Below are 20284 nucleotides of genomic sequence, written 5' to 3'. Positions count from 1 at the left end.
TTTTGAGCTGGAATTCAATGCTTACATGGGGGGAATCATCCATACGCTACTTATATCTTAGGAGTATCCTCTCTCTGTTCTAATATAAACACAAAATTACTGGCCTAAAAAAAAATGCAACCCTAAAAGCAACATTTTTTTTTTTCAGGAAATTGAGTTATATGTGGTAAATCAAGGAGTACTCCTGTAGAGTATGTGATTTAATCTAGGATTTAATTTGAAGAGAAGTACAGAGTCCAATGAAAAGCAAAGTTTTTTTTTTCTCAAGGAATGCAAATAACAGAAATCTTTTCAGTTCTCTACTTTTCAGTAGATATGGAAAAAGTATTTCCTACATTCTGGAGTCTAACAGCCCTGTACTATTTCAGAGGTAGTAAAGACATTTGGAAGATCTTGGACTTCAAAAAATTTTAAGGAGACCAAATATTTAAGTCCGAAACAGCACCTAAAATACCATATACTAGAATACTATGTAATGTAACACTATTAGAATGAAAAGTGTGGTAGGAACAGATGCTAAGCTAGTGCCAACTTTGCTTGAAAAATATTAGACAACAGATAAAGGAAAAGGAAAATAAGGGAAAGGTTCAGGTGTGGAGTTGAAGATGAAGACCCTCATAGCAGTAGAATACCTTTTCAAAGCATGGCCAGAGAAGAACATTGCTTGTTCTGTCTCTTTTCTGCTCTGCAGTGCAGAATAGACTTCAGTGGATGGAAAAAGGGCCTCTTCTCTCCTTTTTATTAGCTAAGATCTGTCCAAAATCTTGTTTCAAAGTCCATTTGGATTTTAAGCAAGTATTAAGTTTTGTGTTTCTAAAAGAGGGAGTTTCTTGTATCTGCCTTTGTGTTTTTGGTTTAAGAATATTGTCAGATGTTGACTGCTTTCCCTTTCAGAAGCTTTTTTCTGTGTTGTTGTATTTCTTGTTATGTTGAATTTCAGCATTTGTTTTCTAATCCATGCATTAATTGAAGTTTCAAGCAGAGCAATCCTTTGCTTATGTCTAAGCAAAATAAGTTACTATTCAAAGCTGTTCTAAAAATGTAATTTAGATTATTTTGGATTTCCATAGCAACCATGAGATAATTTTCCTTGCTTTATCCATAGGATCTACATGTGGAGGGTTTGCCGTTTGTCTTACCTTTTTTTTTTTTTTTTAACTTTAAAATATAAACGTATTTTTAGCAAGGCTCAGCATGATCCTTTCTGCTGTTTTCATTGAGACTTCAATGCACTAAGATTAGCAGCTATGCAGATATGTAATTGTTTGGCATGGGGGGGTATTTTGTGTTCTTGGATCATTAAATGTCACTTTACATGTGTTTCAGATGTAAATTTACTAATGGATTGTTGAAGATGGTTCTGAGAGTGTTTAGACCTGCTGTAACAGAATAGGGAAGGAGGAACGATAAAGGCACTAAAACAAAGTAGTATAATTGTACCCTGACGATGGTGATGGTTAATGAAAGAGAAGCCTTCTGCTGAAGGAGTTCAGCAGCACTTGCGTTTGGATTTTGCTTCCTTTTCACTGAATTTAGTATACCCAGGATCTTTTCGTTACCAATGGTTAACATTCAGGTGATGGTAGCATCTGCAATAAATTCATTTGATGCTAGCCTGCAGTTTGGAAAAAATTGAAACACTATATTCAAAACAAATGCCCTACCACAGTAGCTCAGCAATGCCATTCAATCTTTCCTTACCAGCAGATGTAAGCTATCAAGGAGTTGTTTTAAAATGTATTATATGAAAGGTCACGTTGGATTATTATGGTCCATGCTGCTTTTTCAGTTACAAAATTATTAACAAAGAATAATCTTTAAAATCTGTAGGTAAGTTGTATAGAGGATACTTGCAAGAATGTATACTTACCTTTAAGTTGCACCGTCTGTTGATTATATTTCAGTTATCCTAATGATTTTTTTTAATTGTGCTTTTTTCACCTCAGGTAATGATTTGGGCCCACCTTCAACTAAGGCTGCAAACAAGTTTGAGGGGATGTCTCAGCAGTCAAGGTAAAATCTGTTCATATGAAGGCAACGATGAAAATTTATCTGAACATAACTAATTTGTAAATTAGAAAAAAAATGTCTTTTATATGAAGTAAAATCCTAGCTATGTTTCTTGATTAGTTTCTGCATGCCTTACTATTATACAAATACTTTGGCTTCCCTGAAGCCTCCTACGCTTTGTTCATAGCTGTCCATACACAATTCATCCTTTGAGCGGGATGGACAGAACAACTTGTACCAGAATGTATCTACGGTTCCTACAGAAGTGCTCTCTGAGCTGGGGAATGTTGCCTCAGACTGCAGTCCAGCAGGACAAAAGTTTTATTTTCATGTCTCCTGGCATTTCATTTTATCTACTTCAGCGTGTGACGTCTCATGCCTGTAGCTAGAGAAGTGTCACTCTGAGTACGGGCTGGCATGCAAGACAGCTCTATAAGAGAGAAAATTCATCTCAGCCTTCCAGCTTAACTGTTTTCCAGTCTGTCGAGCTTATGTGCTGAAACACAGTCTGTAATAACGCAAACTGCTTTTATCTTGTAGTTCATCAAGTCGGCACATTACAAGTGTCCCTTTTCAATAGCTGAGGTAGTAAGGATAGCCGTACATTCCTGTCACTTTGTGTTTGTTGCTCCTTTATTTGTGTTGTGATTCCAAGGTCCTGAGGTTCAAAGCATGGTAATTCTAATAAACATGGGCCTCAGGCAACGCAGTGGAGACAAGCGTGTGTGATCAGGCCGTGACTGGACATGGATATGTAACGTCAAACAAACCACAGTAGAAGATGCGTAGGTAGAGTTTCTGGACCCTCCTCAGTCTGTGATGTGCCTTGTCAGGACAGGCAGTGGACCTGTTGTTGGGAACAGAGCTGACTTGCCGTGTTTGCTGAATCCATCCAGCACAAAAAGCTGGTGCTGTACTTGATACTTGTGAGACAATGGTAAAAGTGTAGTACTAGTGCTTGATGGATTAGAGGAAGGCCAAGGTTATTTTGACTATTTTTAAAAAGCTAGTAAATTAAGATAAAAGTGTTTCATCAGACTCATTTTGAAGCATTAGCTTCAGAGAAAAATAATACCAGAATCAAGACTGTAGATGCAGAAGACTCTGCTCTGCTTAACATATTCTGGCCAATTCCTCACTTTTCTTTTTTCTTTTTTTTTTTTTTTGAGTAATTATTTTGAGGTGATACTGATTTTTATTTGATTATTTACTGTTTTATTTTTATGCCTTAAATCAATTGGCTTTCTTCTTTTCTTCCACAGCCCTTTTCTATAAAAGTGACTTGGGTGTGGTTTTGGGGGAAGAAATCTGGTGGGCTTATGTTGAAACTGTTAACATGTTTTGCCCTCACATGCTATGTTTGCAAATGTGAGCCAGCCTGGTGTTAATTCTGAAAAAAAAGTTTACAGCAGAAAGCATAGATGGAAAGTTTTGGCAATATTCAATTAGCTCAGATTTTTATGCTGTAATTAAATTACTCAACTGTCGTGGTTGTACTGATGTTTACCACTACAAGTAGCTAACAGAGCTGTAACGCAGGTTGACAGAGTTACGTATGTTGTTAGACCACAATTATCACTACTTTCCTTAGAGGAGCAGAGATCTTGTCTCCTAATGCAGCTGCAGTTTGTGTGTAATACAGTATTATACTCAAGCAGTAGGCTACAAGGCATAGGCTCAGTCCTGGACAACTTCAAACCACTGACATAAAGGACAGATTATGGTTTGAATGATTCAGTGTAGTTATTTTAAAGACCAAATTTTCCTTAAAGTTCTGGATCTGCCCACTGAGTTGGTTTTTCAGCTTCACCTTCACTGTGTTCAGTTTTGGGCCCCTCACCACAAGAAGAACATTGAGGTGCTGGAGCAGGTCCAGAGAAGGGCAACGAAGCTGGTGAAGGGTCTGGAGCACAGGTCTGATGAGGAGCGGCTGAGGGAGCTGGGGTTGTTTAGTCTAGAGAAGAGGAGGCTGAGAGGAGACCTGATCACTCTCTACAACTACCTGAAAGGAGGTTGTAGTGAGGTGGGTGCTGGCCTCTTCTCTGAAGTAACAAGTGACAGGACAAGAGGAAACGGCCTCAAGTTGCACCAGGGGAGGTTTAGGCTGGATATTAGAAAAACTTTCTTCACTGAAAGAGTGATCAGGCATTGGACCAGGCTGGCCAGGGAAGTGGTGGAGTCATCAACCCTGGAGGTGTTCAAGAAACGTGTAGATGTGGTGCTTAGGGACATGGTTTAGTGAGTTAGGTGGTGTGGGTTGACCGTTGGACTTGATGATCCTTGAGGTCTTTTCCAACCTTAATGATTCTATTATTCTATTTTCAGACTACATTTTTGCACACACCATAGTTCATAGAATAAATCTGCCTTGTAGCATTAAAGCTGTGCAGGGTTTGTATGTCGTCCTCTCTGAAAACAAGCAGTCCATTCTTAACAGTGTATCGGGATTGATCCACAGATAAGATAACAAGCTGGTTAAACAAAAGAAGCAAAATAAGTGTGGATTTTTTTTTTTTTTTTAGATTGGGTGGAGGGGGAAGTATATTTTATAACAATTGTAAGCACTAATAGTTCACATCTGTTGATTTAGCACTGGGACTGCAAAGACTGCACTTGGCCCTAGAGTTCTTCCCAAACTACCTCAAAAAGGTAAGAGTTCTTTTTGTGGGTGTTCCCATAATGCTATTTTTTAAATGTGTCTGAAGGATTTTGGAAGACTGCAAAGTTTTTTATTAAACTAAAAAAAATAGTTAGACCTAGGGAACGTAAGGAGGTTAGGAAAAAAAAAAAAAATCATTAACTGAAGCTGGAAGAGACCACAGGAGGTCAGCTGGTCCAATACACCACTCAGCGCAGAGCTAACTTTTTGATGAGAGCAGGTTGCTCAAGGCCATAATCAGTCACATTTGAGTACCTCCGTGAATACCCTCTTTGGGTTCCCATTTCTATCTTTGACCACTCTCACTGCTAAATTATTTTTTCTTCCTAATATCCGTAAGTAAAATTTCTTGATATCCTTGAAGCAAGTTGTGTCCATTGCCATGTTTTGGGAACAGGGCGGCGGTGGTGGTTGTTGTTGTCAGTATAACTGCTTTGAAAAGAATCAAGTACTGTTACATGATCGCTTGTATATTGGTGATGAACTTGCTGAGAACATCATCCCAGTAAGCCCCTTATGGCCCTTTCTTTTTATAAATGTTTTTTCTAGTCTCTCTTTAAACTCTATGGCAGGTTTTATTTAGTTTTTGGAGTTCTTGCGGTAGTTGACTATAAAGTTGTAAGCAGACCTACCTCATAGCTCTGTTTGATACATAATCCATGAAAAATACATTAAATCTGTATGACTGTATGGTCACTACAGAGCCTGAAGATCAGGAAATTATGCCTGTCCAAACATCTGAAGCTAGATGACTGAAATTGAGACTGCAGATCATTTTAACAGAAAATGCAAATGTGAAATTTCAGCTTTGTTAAATTACAGTTATTCTGACATGGTATCATCTTTTGAAAGAGACACCAATGATACGAAAGGATACCACTGCAAAGGAAGTCAATGCTTCCTTGATTTAAAATGATCTAGGTAAAGAAAATAATCTCAAACAAAAGCAGCACAACATAAATGCGCACTCACTGTCTTCTTTAAGATTTTACAGGTTCTAATTGTGAGATTTTGGGGGGGGGGGGGGGGGGTGTTGTGTGGAGTTCAACTGTTAATATGAATAATTGTCATTAAAGAGAATTTTCATTGCAGTCATGTCAGTGGGTTGATAGGTGGTTTGGCAAAATATATCTTTTCTTATGTTTAATATTTTTTGCTTTAGGTCCAAAAAGTAATCACTTCATTTCATTTTAAGTAGTTAATCTATAAATTGACACCTGCTAGCTGTAGGATTAAGCACTTCTGGCCTCCAGGAGGAGCAGTGAAATTAGACCTCAGTGAAAGAGGGTTACATAAAGTTGTATTATCTTAACGTTTGTCATTGACTAGGAGGATATATGGGCAGTTATCGGGGCTCAATGAATATGTGGTCATCCACACAATTACAGTTTTGATACATGCCTCAGCTCTTTAAAATGAGAGTGTTTAAAAACCATTGTTATGCTCTTTTGTTTTAGTGGCACTAAGAAAAATAGAAACCAGTCATCATCTTTCAATAGATAAATCCCATCACATTGAAATGTTTCAGAAGCCCTCACTGTCCATCGATATACCACAGAAACCACAACCTGGAGACTTGCCCCCAAAGCCTCTGCCTCTGGAATTAACTCAGAAACCTCAAGTGGGAGATTTACCCCCAAAGCCTGGAGAACTACCCCCAAAGCCTCAGCTAGGAGACTTGCCACCAAAACCACAACTTGGAGATTTACCTCCAAAGCCGCAAATGAAGGACCTTCCTCCAAAACCTCAGCTAGGAGAGCTGTTGGCTAAAACTCAAGGTGGAGAAGCATCACCGAAGCCTCAGCCCTCAGAAGCAAATCAGAAATCTCACTCCATAGATCTTTCTCCAAATGTACAATCTAGGGACACCGTCCAAAGGCAAGCATCTGAAGAGTCTAATGACATAACACATACCCTGCCAGAAACCCCTGTGCCACTTCCCAGGAAAATAAATATGGTAGGTATTATTCCAGCTAGTTGAAAGTATCCATGGAAGGCTTTGAAGCTACTGTAGGACTATCCGTATGGAAAAAAAAAAAAAAAAAAACACACACCCTTGAACTATGCTTACAATGCAACATAATGGTATGGGCTAGGATGGGGAATGAGGTGCTTTTGTTGTGCTCTCAAGCAGCTTCAGCAAATGCTGGGGCCTTACAAGGCTTTTTACATGCTGAAACAAATACTAGTAACATAAAGCGCTGGTCTTCAGAGCATGACAGTGTATTTAGATTTATTAGGGAACTTGGGCATTTTTGTCCGTGCCAGTCATACTTCTGAATTGATTGGCAATTTTCTTTGCTGTTTTTGCTCACGGCTTTGTATGCCTTAGGTTACTAGAATATTTATATATTTAATTTTTGTAATATTTAAGAAAATGTTAGCACCTATCGTCAGTAGATGAAAAAATTAAAATACAAGGCAACCGTGACAAACTAATAAATGTTCCTGTCGTATTTAATATTGGTGTACTTAAGTGGTTAACAAAGGTTCAGATATATTGCTGAAGTGGCAAAATTGACATCGCTGGATGGTGTGTAGTAGCAGAGCTGGAACTGTAACTAGATTTTAAGTCTGCTTGTTCAACGCCCAATTCATCTTGCTGTTCATCTTGTTAACCAGTGCAATTTCTGCCCAACAGAGGATTCTTCATGCATATGTATATTGAAATAACTTTGTGAAACTCCAGAGCTCTTTTAAGATTTTCATCATTAAGAATACATCAAAAAGGAGATGGTTTTGCTTGTCAAATTGGCTATGCAAAGCACTTATGTAAAAGGAAATAGGACTGCTGTTTTTGTAGTGAAAGCAGAGGGTGAGTTTCATCCTTCTTGTGCTTGTCTGAGGAAGAACCCTCTTTCTCTGGAGCCATCACTCTGCTAGGCTTCTGCCATGGACTTTGCTCCTATCTGAACTGAGAATGGCAGGGTTGTTGCTTGGGCTTCCTGAGTGTTCTGGGGATTAAATAGAATAGTACAGGGATCTGATCAAGAGGTGTCTGCAACTACGACTTGTTACCTTATGTACTTTGAAATATAAGCAGTCAAATTATGCTGGACAGTCTCAGCTATTTGTCACTTTATTAAAGAAGGAAAGAAATAGAGGGTTGGTGGTTTGTTTTGGTAGGCTTTTTTAACTCTCACCTTACTTTATACAGAAAAATTCTGAGGAAAAAATTGGTGTTCTCCAAATTAATTTTCACGTGTGCAGTAAATTGAATAGTTCCACTGTTTTGCAGCGATCAAAATTATTATGTATCCGTGATATGATGATAGTTACTTTCCAGTTTTCTACACATCATTGCATGCACACTTTGTCTTCTTGTTCACTGCAGTCTTTTTTGCTCAAGTAACAATGTGCAAGAATTCCTCTTAAATGCATAGAATCATCATAGAATGGTTTGGGCTGGAAGGGACCTTAAAGATCCAACCCCCCTGCCATGGGCAGGGACACCTTCCACTAGCCCAGGTTGCTCAAAGCCAGTATCTTGGCTCCATTTTCATCCTCTGGCTATATCCCCTCCACACAAACTGGTGAAATGCTACATCCCAGTGCAGCAGTAAGACCCATGACAGCAGCTGTTAGTACTTGCAGGTACTTCACTCTTGGGTTTGACTATTTAGCCACTAAATAGATGAGCATGGATTTTTTTAATTGGAAGTTTTAGAGAAAATCAATTGTTCAGAATTATTAGGTAAAAAATACCAATGCTGTTAAGATATAAGGACTTGAAAAGATACTTTTAGAGAAATGAAACTTGCTCTGAGTGCTTATGAAATCACACTGAGCACTTGAGTGTTCTTTTATGTGCATGTGTTTTTTATGAAGGAGACAAAATGTTTCTTAAAAAAAATAGTTAAATGTAAATAAGAACATGGAGGGATTATTAATGACCACAGCAGCTGATTATTATTCAGTCTTAAGCATAAAAGTCTCTTCTTAATAAGTACTGATATTGGATACAAGGATTTGGGGGTGGAAGGGAGGGTATTTGTTTTATAGTTGCAAATTACATGTCCTGGAATTGCTTCTATTTCTTTACACGACAGTGCCCCAAACTGTTCTGGAAAACGTATACTCTCTTCAGGTCTGTCCTTTTTTAAACCTTCCCAAGATCAAATACACCTTGGCCTTGAATTCTGCTTTTTACCCCTCTCCTAAATGGAAGGAATATAATATTAAAATATCGTCTACAGTACGAATCAGAAGGAACCAGGAGCATTTGCTGTCATTTTTCATGTGTTCTTACAAGCTGAGTTCCATACAGTTCTCTAAGTTTAGAGGAATTTAACTTTCTTTAGTCACTTTATTGAATGAGGCAATTTTTATCTAGCAGAAGTAATTGCTTCCCTTCATCACTGGAGGATTGATTGGAAGTGCTGTCAGTTTGTAAAGGTTCTCTGAAGTTGAAAGCTGGGACTGGCCCCAAATACCCATTAACATTGAATTCTAATCCCTTGTGATAGTTGAGATTTTTGTTCAAATTATATTCATTTCTTTTAAAAAAGAGAGAAAGCACTCTTTGAAGTAACTTCTTGCTTTAACAAATCCTTGCCGTAAAAACCCCCTTTGATCTCATATGAACTTTACTTCAGGTATTTCTGTTCATTTACCTTGAGTGTGGGTTTTTTAGTCTTATGTTGTTGTGTTAACTGCTTTGTCCCCTAGATCTCTCTATCATTGTTATTTTTCTGTACCTGGAGTTTAGCATGAGTGCTCTTTGCTGTGTGTCTCTCCTGCTGTCGATCCGCAGGGACTTTTTTTGCCAAAAAATGGAAGTATTTCAAGTGAGTAGGTAATAGAAGGAGAAGGCTCCCTGGGAAATTTCCTCTGTGAAGCTACTTTTGGCTCAAATTCCTCTAACCCTGCTGACTTTTCCTTCATAGCCCTTCTGTTTATCATCGCCTTGTGCTCTTCTGGGTTTTTTGCATTCTTCTCATGTGACTACTTCTGTTCAAGGAAGGAACTGTAGTTTTTGAAGAAATGTGGGTATGAAAATATAGGAATATGAAGTAGCAGAAGTGTTTTGGTGTGAATATTGCTTCCTTACTCTATTTAGAAATAATTTAAAGCATTTTCCTGCCGTGAGAAACATACATTTTGGGAGGAGTCCATGGCTCAGGCTTCTTCATATGAATTAGCAGTATGCAGCAAAGTATGACCTAGAAAATACCTGGACTCTGAATGGTGAAGCTGTGAGAATATCTATTGTGAATTATCATCACAAAAAAGTACTGCCATCTGAAATTAAGAGTCTTTTAGGAAGAAATTCCAAACATTCTGGATGAAAAAATCATTCAAAAAAATAACTTCCAGTCCTATAAGCAGATCTGAAATCAAAGGGTACTGTATTTTTGCACTAGATCCAAAACCAAAACTGTAAGTAATACTGGGATTTGAATGCAGCAATTTCCTTAGCCCTTACCTCTCTTGTAACATTCAGAGGACACTGGATTTCATATTCTGTTCCTGGTGGGTTTTTTTAATGAAGTAGGTATCAAAGGAGAAAGAGGGTGTTTGTGGACTGGAACAATGTAAAGACATGATTTAAACTTTCTTTACTGGAGGAAGCGTAGGTTACTTAAGCTGTGCACTACACATTAAAGTCTCTTGGGAGTTCTGAATCTTAGGAAAAATAAAACCTACACCTGTGTAGGTAATCTTTTATTTGTTTATTTGTTAATAGCCTTGAGAGTTATGTCCCCGATTGCAGGGAAAGCAATTTGGTAGTTTTCACCTTCTTGTAAAGTAAAACATAACAAAAAGGCAAAATTCATACCATATATATTTTTTTTTTATGTTCCTTATGTTCTTCATCTAAAACTTCATTCTATTTTTAGGGGAAAAACAAAGTTAGGCGAGTGAAGACCATTTATGACTGTCAGGCAGACAATGATGATGAGCTCACATTTGTTGAAGGAGAAGTGATTATTGTAACTGGTGAAGAGGACCAAGAGTGGTGGGTATGTATCTTTTCCTTTTATAGTTCCACACAACTTCTTTCTGACTTTTAAAGGATTCCAGATTTGGGGGGTTTGTTGGTTTGATTTGTGGGTGGTGTTTTTTTTATTTTGTTGGTTTTTTGTGAGTTTTTTGCCTAAGCTAACATCCAGCTCTTAAACTCATATTAGAGAAGCCCCCCTTTCTCTGGTAGGGTCTGTCTGTTCTGGGAGCCAGCTAGAACCATCCTGACTAGGTTTGGCTTTAGTGCTGGCTCATAACAACACGTATTTGCATATGTCACTCTTTCTAATGCACACTAGCTTTTCATTAACTTAAGAGGTGGTGACTTTTACTCCATTTAGCATGCTTATACTCTTCATGAAAAATGAAATATGTAATTATCTTCAGCTCACCAGAAATGTTAAGTTATACCTACAGGGTTTGCTGGAAGTCTGAAAAACTACTATTAGTAATTAGTGCTGTAAGCTGATGGTTTTCCTCCTTAGACGAGAGGTAGTTAACATTGTCTTTCCCTTCTTCCCTCCTGTCCCATTGGTTTGTATCAGACTCCCCCTACTCTGGACCACATATTGTCTTCAGTTCTTGAGTGCTAATGTCAGGTTTTTGTTAACCCCACTTGAAGGCTCCAAGCCTCCCGTGACACTCTGAGTCTTGCCTCCAAACCCTGCTACATCATACTTCCCTACCTAAGAGTTATTACTGGGGAAAATGAGACAGATTTCATTCTGATTAAAAGAAATTCTTATTGCAGTGCTGCCTATGATTTCCTAACCCAAGTGCACTGCAACCTTTGCTGTTCTCACTCTAGCTACATGGTTTCCTCTCACTCATCATTTAAGTGTGGAAGATTTTAAACTTGAAAAGATGGAATCAAAAGATCAATGCCCAGTGAAAAGCTGGTGTATTAACCATATCATCTAGTCCCCGATTATAGTTGCATTAGTTGGTGAGTCTGGTTTGTGAAGTGGCTTTTTAAGATCGCTGGGTACATGCCTCACAAGTTCCATGAAGTGCGCCAGTCTGAGTGTTTCTGAGAAGGGAAGCAAGAGCTGTTGACTCATATGCTTCAAAAATTTGGCTCTACAAGAGGAAATGGCCAGCCCTGCATGTTTCCCCTTCCCATTTTGTTAGCTTGTGGAAGAAGAAGGAGGCACACTATTATTCTGAAAGCAGTGAGCAGCACTGTAGCAGGATGAGAAGAGGGTTATGTGGCCAGTCGAGGCTGCTACTCCAGTGCTATCAGGCTGACAGCTGTTTATAATTACGGATTTTAAATACATTAAGTTCATATAGAAGGTGCCATTTTTTTTTTAAAGTTGCTTCGCTATTTCTTTATAAATTACTATTATGCAAAACATGCAAGAAGTTGTGCATGAAGCATACTTAATCAGATGTTACTGTGATTGTTATAAATACTAGTATGCACATTAGGAATCATAGTAATTAGAGGAGAATATAGCTGTGCCCTTATCACTTTGAGTGAAGCATGCACATTATCATAAGTAACTTCACAACTGTAGGAGACATTTCCCTCAAGTGAGATGTTTAGGATTTCTTTAGTTAACTAAGATGAATGGTTTCCAGAGATATATATCTTGTTACTGAAAGCTGGTCTATCAGACAGATGAAAGTCAGGCTTCTGTTTTGGTGAGATTCTTTCAATTCAGTGTTGTATGTAGGTTTACAAATAAAACTGTAGTTTCGTTCTCTTTGGATTTAGGTGGCTTAATTTGTCTTATTTATAATATGCTTGTATGGTTTTATTTTGGTCCTTTACACAAATTCACATGTTAACTAAGGTTTGCTTTAAACTGTCTAAGAACTTGCAAACGCTCTATAGGATCCACACAGTTGTGCTGCTTTTGCATGAAGTAAATACAGCCTATGAACGCTATGTGTACACACACAAATATATATGTACATTTTTCTCCTGTGTTGCAGATTGGCCACATCGAAGGACAGCCAGAGAGGAAAGGGGTGTTTCCAGTGTCCTTTGTGCACATTCTGTCAGACTAGTAAAAACAAACGAGAAATCCTAAACTTGAGCATTGCACATTCTTCATGCAAGACGGGCTTTTTAGCAAAAGCGAACGCTGCTGCCTCCCTGTAATCCTGTGCACAACTGTATATATAGCTGCTGTTACAAATTAAGAATTCATTTTAAGTTTCACCTCATGAGGTTGAATTATATGTATTGTAAATATACTGTGTTATTTTGCATTTGCCAGTATTATGGTAGCCTTGGAACCTGGCACGCCTTATTGGGTTCGTTGAAGCCATCCTCAGCATCTAGCACTTACATCTCCATCTATGCTGTTAAAAATACATATGAACTGCCAGCTTTCCAAACATAGGTGGTCTCCGTCAACCATGTAACTGTACAGAAATGACTGTTCCTAATAACTCGGTATTCTCAATATACAATTAGCAGAAAGTTAGAATGAGTGAATGGTTTTGGACAATTTAAAAATCAGTCTGCAGTTTATAAGTGTATGCAGTTTACAGCTATGAAACCCACTTCAGTATTTATTTAATATAGTGCTCAGTTAAGTGTAATTATGAAGACAAATATTCACTGACTTTACAGATAACAGTAATGTTTTATGGTGTGCATACAGCATTTCATGTTTATATTATGTGGACCTATGCCAAACTGTGATTGCAGTTCCCCTGTGATATTACCTCACTATAAAAATTTACAAATTTGTTTCATTCGAAAACTTATTTTAATGAAAATTAGTCATATTGTTCTTTAGTAGATATATGTGAAATTTGCTGGTTTCTTTCACTTAATTCTTAGTAACCAAGGACTTCTAGAAAATGTTAACTGTTGACATTATGCATGCATTTAGACGCTTACTTGAAACCTGCCTTTGTACAAAAGTAGTACTGTAGTCATATAGCTACATTTGAAGAAAAGAACATTTTAACTTAATTGCTATTCAGATTAATGTCAGCTTGCAACAGTATTTGTTTATAGCTAAATTGGCTCTTTGAAAAATGATTTTGTGGGGGTTTTGTTCCTCTGTCTTCAACCTTGCTAAAAGTTAGTTACCTTAAATAAAATTTCTTAAGTGGTGATATAAGGATAAATTTAAATTATTTTTAATTGCTCTAAAAAGTGGAAGTTAAGATGACCTTTCGTGCATTTGATGAGGCTGTTAGTGATAGAGCTCAGATCACAAGTATCAGGCTGGTTTCAGTAGAGTTCACTAAACTGTAACCGTAATAGTCATAATTCAAAGCACCAAGTAACAGACATACTGTTATAAAGCTAATTTCTAAGAAAATCTTTGGAAGGCTGCATTTGACCTGAGGTTTCTTGAAACTTGGTATAAAGTTGCATTGCCAGAAAACACTTAAATGTATTATTGAAAACTTTCATTTCCTATGTCACTTTCAGCATCATTTTTTATCTTTGAAGCGTAATGCAGTTGTGTTTTTCCCATAGCTTGTCTGTAGCAGGTTCCATGACTTTCACATGTAGTTTTGTATTACTTGCTTTAAATGTCATTTTGGCTTCAGTACCTGGTACTGCTAGTTCAAAGCAGATTGTCTTGGCTGCTTGGAAAGATGTTCATTTCATAAAAAAAATCTCAGACTTTCTGAGTGCTTTCATTTTTAATTCAGTTTTACAAGACTGTAGTCAGTGAATATTTAATTCTGTTTGTGGTTAATATAGAAACAAGTATCAGTCTAAACCCCACATGGAAAAAATGCAAAACATTTATCAACTGTTAATGGTTTTATCATTTATAACAAAAGGTTATTAAAAAAAAATTATGCAATGAGTGAGCGAGCCTGCTGGCATCTAATCTTCAGTATTACCAGCTCCAGTATTTCAGACTTCATTCTGGTTTTTATGGAAAGGAAGTCAGGTTTAGCATTTATTTAGCATTCCACTTTATCCATTACTACAATGTTTTAAGTTGCATTAAAGAACAAAACCTATTCACTTTTGTGGTCAATTGTATTTTTAAGTGATCTTGAAATAAACTGATAAAAGCAAATCATATAAAGAAAACCTAGGCATGTAAAATTATGTAGAGTCAAATGTCTATTCTTTTCTACGCTCTTAAAAATAGTATACATATGCATTTTATAAAATTAAATGAGTTCCATCGGGAACAATAGTTCTGTTTATTCTGGCTTATTGTGGGTCATAAGAAATCTGAAAATGTATGATATTGATTGAGTTTAAGTACAGTATTATATTTGAACTCAATGAGCCACTGTCTGCAATTTTGTATATGACATAGTATTTGGAAAGTCTAAATCTTTATGGAAAATTAGCTGATAAGGGGTTTGGGGGGAGGGGCAGGGGAAGGTGCCCCCAGAGGGGGAAGTATGCTCTGCAGATGATGTCTTATTTACTGTTGAACAACAGTTGCTATTTATTTTTTTTATTACATAGTACATCAACGTGTACAGAAATCAGATCTGGTCATGCCACTAGTTAAAATCTTGACTTCTCATTGAATGTTAAGGTAAAACATCAGTACACATGTCTATTCACATGTATTTAATGTGACAGTTTTTGAGTACTGTATGTGTTAATTTCTACTTTTTTAATATTTAAATTTGCTTTTAAATAAATGTATTCAGTTGATCCCAGATATCTGAACAAGGCCCTTTTGTCAACTGGAATATCTTCTAGGGAGAAAGTCTGGAATCAATACAGGTAGAACTAAAACTCTTGAAATGTTTTCCCTTGAATATAAAGCACCCCTTATATCATGCAATTACATGTGTATCGTCTCTTTAACAGCTGTTAAATATGGATGCAATTGCCTTTATCTGGAAACTTCACTTACTAAAGTTAGCATCAAAACACTTATTTTGTCCATGAGTTTCGATTGCTTCTCTCTGGCTTCAGCAGGCTCGATGGAAAGCCAGCCCGGTGTGACTTGTTTCCTGCAGCTGGCCCTTCAGGTTGAAAAGAACTGCTCAGCATGGCCCTCTGTCCCCTATACGGGCTTCCTCTGTCCGTGGGCAGGATTACCAAACCCGACAGCAGCTCTCAAACCACCTCAAGCAGTACTAATGTTTCCTGGATGGGGTGACCTTATTGCTTAGTATTTCAGTTCCAGCCCAGCTTGCAGATGTTATTTTTCCCCTCCCTGACTCGGTTCTTGGAAGTTTCTCATTTAAGACTCGTCCTCGTCAAAACTGTTCCAAAAAGAACAAGTCACTTGAAATTGCTAGAAAGCAATAAGAACATCCTTTAGCCAGAGGAAATGTTGGAGTGTGGAGTTATCAGATTCGGTTTGTATCAAAAATAGTAACTGCAGCAGCACAGGGCTCAAGAGACCGCTGTGACAAGATCATTTTTTGAACGCTGAATTGCAGTGCCGGCATAGGTCGTGTTCATCATAGAATATTCTGCTCGGTTAGTTTTGGGCTTTCACACTTACACAGGCTAAACATATGGGGCGAGGGGTATGTGAAATCTGGACGTGGGGCACGGGAAGCAGTCTGGTTAAATATTCTGCTCTTGCTCAGTTTCTACCTTGTCACAGTATTTCAGGCAACAGCATTCAGAGATCCATTGATTACAATATCCTCAGCTCTCTGTCCTGCTTGTATTACTTGTTCTTCTCTAACATGTATTGATTTCCTTCTGCAAGTCAAAATTAAGGTGGATATCTCATATACTGTTTGGAGCAGAAGAGACCAAGATAAATGCATGCCCAGAGAACTCCCTTGTTGTTGAGTTTCAGTCTGATTTTTTCCTGGCAAACTTAAAGCTCACAGTTGAACAGGCTGATTGGTAATCAAACCCAGTGGAAGTGGTGCAAGTCTTAAACACCCATCAGTGAAACTCCAAAATAGCTCCCCCTGGCCCAGCAAAAACCCAAACACTCCAACCCTATAAATACGATCTAATTGTTTTCAGATGCTTCCCCCCTCCACAGACTACAGTTCAGTTTGACAATTCACCTGAGCATCAACAAATAACAACTTCACGTTCCCCACACCCCACCCTCTTAATATAGTTCCATGCCATTCACACCCTACACCAGTGACCTTCCTACACCAAGAAACCAGAATATGACAGAGGAGCTAACATCTCTGAGTAAATAAAGTTTAGCTTCGGACCTTAAATTCTTACAGACAATTTATCAGCTCAGTCTTGAGTTTAAGGCTGGTGGGGGTGCTTTTATGAGACACTTTAGCCCTTGTAAAACACAGTTGGAGGCTTTTTAGCCGGATACAGAATGCACACAGGGCTGTAAGATGTTTTCATCTATATAGCTGCAAGCCAAAAATTTTCTTATCTAATACAAACTAGCAATTTCAAGTTGTCGTAATGATACTTTTAGGGCTACACACAACATGATTTACAGCTCAGTCATCTGCTGAGGGAGTGCTCAAGTTTCTTCTCAAGATAAGCTAAGTGCTGTTTATCAACTTGTACTTAAGCGTACACCCCCTGCCCTGTGGCGTGCACAAAACCTGCGAGTCTTGACTATTTCTCGTCAGCTGCTGTTTGAATAACAGTAAGAACGATAGTGTGTCACGGTACAGGCTTTGCCTTGTTCCTCTGTAAATTACAGAACAGATCCTCCTGTCTGCAGTGAGGCGGATGTCTGCTCGAGTCTCTTTTTATAATAGCGGGGGCAGGGGACAAACAATTTGTGACAGCTGTCACATCTGCTAACCATGTCAGAACAGAGGAGAAGCTGATTGGCCATTTGCTGTACCCCCTGAAAAACATTTTGAACAACTTTTAATCTTACCTGGAACCTTAAATTCAGTGTTAATGCTACTCTACAGTTCCTACTAGTTTAGTCTTAGTTCTTGTAGTGTCTGATCAGAAACATCTTTTCCCCTTGTGCTTGTTGCTTTTCACTGAAAGATGGTGTGGGTCTAGGTCCGTTTCCCCGTGGCATTTTTTCCCCAAGGCTTGAAGATGTTCCTTGTGCTTTAGTTACTGCTAGAAATGTAGAAATCTGGTTTTTCTCTCACAGTCCCATTGTGTAGATGAATCGCCCTTGAACACAAACTAGACTGCTCCAGAATGGCTGCCTTAGAGGCTGTTCAGTTCAAAGCAAGAGCATTAGGCTTGTTTTTTGGTAACTAACTAAATTCCCCAGTCTCTTCCCCAGGCAATACTACAGGAAGAACTTACTACAGCTTGGCTGTAAACTTACAAGAGTAAGGGGTAGCATGCAATAGCTTAACTCTGAAGCTGCTCTCAAACCTAGTTCAGTAATGTCTTTCATCTCTCCCTGCTCCTGCATCCTTGCTACAGTAGTGTCGACATGCCTCTGAGTTGCAATTCTTGGTGTTCAAACAAAAGTCAAAAACTTATCAGAAAGGATTGAAACGTGCTCCTGAACTTCAGGCTGAAGAAAGAGAAGCCACCTCTTGAGCTGAACGTGCACAGAAGAGGTCAGCAGCTGTTTGTTGCTTAACACAGGTTTTGCGATGGTTTTCTGTTGGAGCCTTCAGACTTCCTTAGTGACCTGGTGACACCAGGAGCCACACTGCTTCAAAGACATCTCAAAGATGAAAACAGACTTTTTTTTTTTTTTCAAATTGATAAAGATAATACTGCCTCTCATCACCTGCCCCTACTGCAAGCCATCCCGTCTATGGCTCTAGACTAACATATCCACGGGTCCTAGCCTCCTCTTTATTCATTGTAGATTTTTGATTCCGAGCTGTAGCTCTGCTGTAGTAACTCCAGGCAGGAAAGCAAGAACCCCAGCTAGCTCACCAGTAAGTGAGCTGCAGCCAGCCACATGCTCTCATTTCATCAGATGAGGCTTTTTATTGTGTGAAAACCCATCCTGGAGCTGGAAAAAAATCCTTGTGGAGCAACTCCTGGACCATTGCAGTCATTCTGACCTCTGTGGATAGGAGGGTGGGGATGAAGTGCGGACTTGTGATCCAGGATCTTCCTCAGTCTCTATCTTCCCTGTGGAAACTGGGAAAACCTCTGCAGAAAGAAACAGGAGAGATACTAAACCTGCCTCTATAGGGTGCATAGAGCTGCTGGCCAACTTGCAAGGGAAGTTTAGCAGCTTGGACCTCTGGAGAACACAGAGCATTGAGTGAAGTGAATTTACACTGAGATGCTGGAAGGTGGAGACTTACGAGTCTTCTGCAGAGTCTGAGAACAAATCTGAACTCTATGTATGCTACAAGGTGAAGGTGTGAGAAGAGCGAAGGATGGGGGCAACACAAACCACAACTTGGAGCCCTTTGAGAGAGTACAAATTACTCCTTCATTGATGTAAAGTTCAATTGTCAGGTGTCTGCAGCTCTCCTCTGAGCACTGCCTACAGGTGGGCCATATACTCGCCTCAAAGCTAAAGGTAATGCAGAGATTCAAGTGATATGAAGAAGTGAAGGTCCCTTGTCCCAGAGAAGCAGCAAGATCTTAACAAATGATTGGGGGGAGGGAGGGCAGCGGGGCAGTCAGACCATCTGGTCAGCACCACGCAAGCAGCTGCTGTAGTATCTGGACCCTGTGAAGGAGCAGAAGGCACCAGATGTGCAGGCAGGGTCTGTGCCCGAGATCCCGTGAGCAGGAGCATTTGGCTGTAAGCAAGGAGGAGCTGCTGCCCTGCCAGACCAGTCCCTCGCATCAGCCCTAGGCAGGGCCCAGGTCCACCTTAGACATGGTTCTGGACCCCCCACTGCCTCCTTAGAGCAGGTCTGGAACAGTCACCTTGTTTAGGGGTGGATTTTGCTCAGGATCATCCTTTAACTCGGCACCTGTGTTCCTGCCAGGTCTGTCTGAGTGAGATGCTGCTGGGTCCAGCAGAAAAGCTCCTTCTGTTCCCCCTTCCCTGTTGGGATGCAAACAAAGTTTAGATTAAAAAGAAAATATTACATTTTGTGGTGGAAAAACCTTCTTTACTTCAAAACCCTAGAGAGCAGGGTTTTGTTCCTCTCCCTAGCCCGTGGCAGTGTTCTGCCTAAATGTTTTTCATGCAAAACGCAGCCCCTGGGAATGTTTATTTAGATGGGGGTCATCGCCTCCTTCTCTGTGTAGTGAGCACGTGTGTCCCCATGATCCATAGCTTTAGCTGCTTGCCTGGTGGAATAGAAAAGAATGCACTGAGTGTATGGGGGGCCATTACCTACGTGACTTCTCAGTGCCTCAGCTTCACTGCTGCCCACGTCTCCTTCTCCTTTGGGCCAAAGACAGGACTTGAGCCGTTTTGGCTGTCACAGTGAGACCCCTGCCATGGTGTGGGGCAGAAGCATTGCAGCACCCCACCAGCGCCTGACAGCGAAGCTGAGCAGCAAAATGCCATTTAGAGAAATTACCTTAAGACGTGTTACCCCCGTCTAATCCCTTCCTGAAAGGGATTGACAGTGCAGGAGAACAACAGCATCTGTCGCTGGAGGGAGAGCTTCCTGGTGGGCAGATGGGGATGGAGGGATCCCGTGTCCTGGGGGGCCCCTCCCTTCTCCTGCCACCAAGATGCCATCAGTTATCAACACGAAATGGAGGAGAAACTGAGCAAAGCGCATCAGGGATGTCACAACCCCTCCAGTGCCTGACTGCAGCGCCAGAGATGGAAGGAGCTGTTTGGGTTTGAAGGAAAAATTCAGCTTTGATGAGTTTTTTTTCTTTAGTTTGGGAGGATCAGTCTGAAAGGCAGCGTCTCAGGGCCGTGGTTCGGTTGCCAG

At 39.5% G+C, this 20284-nt stretch overlaps 1 protein-coding gene across 1 annotated transcript in view; it reads left to right on the top strand.

The window, feature by feature from the left end:
- Positions 1 to 15249, top strand: part of ASAP1 (ArfGAP with SH3 domain, ankyrin repeat and PH domain 1) — a gene marked incomplete at its 5' end in the record, with an annotated part of 42063 nt that extends 26814 nt beyond the window's left edge. Inside the window, 5 exon segments of the mRNA XM_010084028.1 lie at positions 1947 to 2013; positions 4601 to 4659; positions 6127 to 6626; positions 10510 to 10632; positions 12575 to 15249. Of these exon segments, the coding sequence (XP_010082330.1) occupies positions 1947 to 2013; positions 4601 to 4659; positions 6127 to 6626; positions 10510 to 10632; positions 12575 to 12649 (824 nt within the window).
- Positions 15250 to 20284: the final 5035 nt, after the last annotated feature.

Source organism: Pterocles gutturalis, unplaced genomic scaffold (genome assembly GCF_000699245.1).
Source record: "Pterocles gutturalis isolate BGI_N339 unplaced genomic scaffold, ASM69924v1 scaffold22720, whole genome shotgun sequence".
Classification (NCBI taxonomy): Eukaryota; Metazoa; Chordata; class Aves; order Pterocliformes; family Pteroclidae; genus Pterocles; species Pterocles gutturalis.
This window is presented reverse-complemented; position numbering and strand designations above follow the sequence as displayed.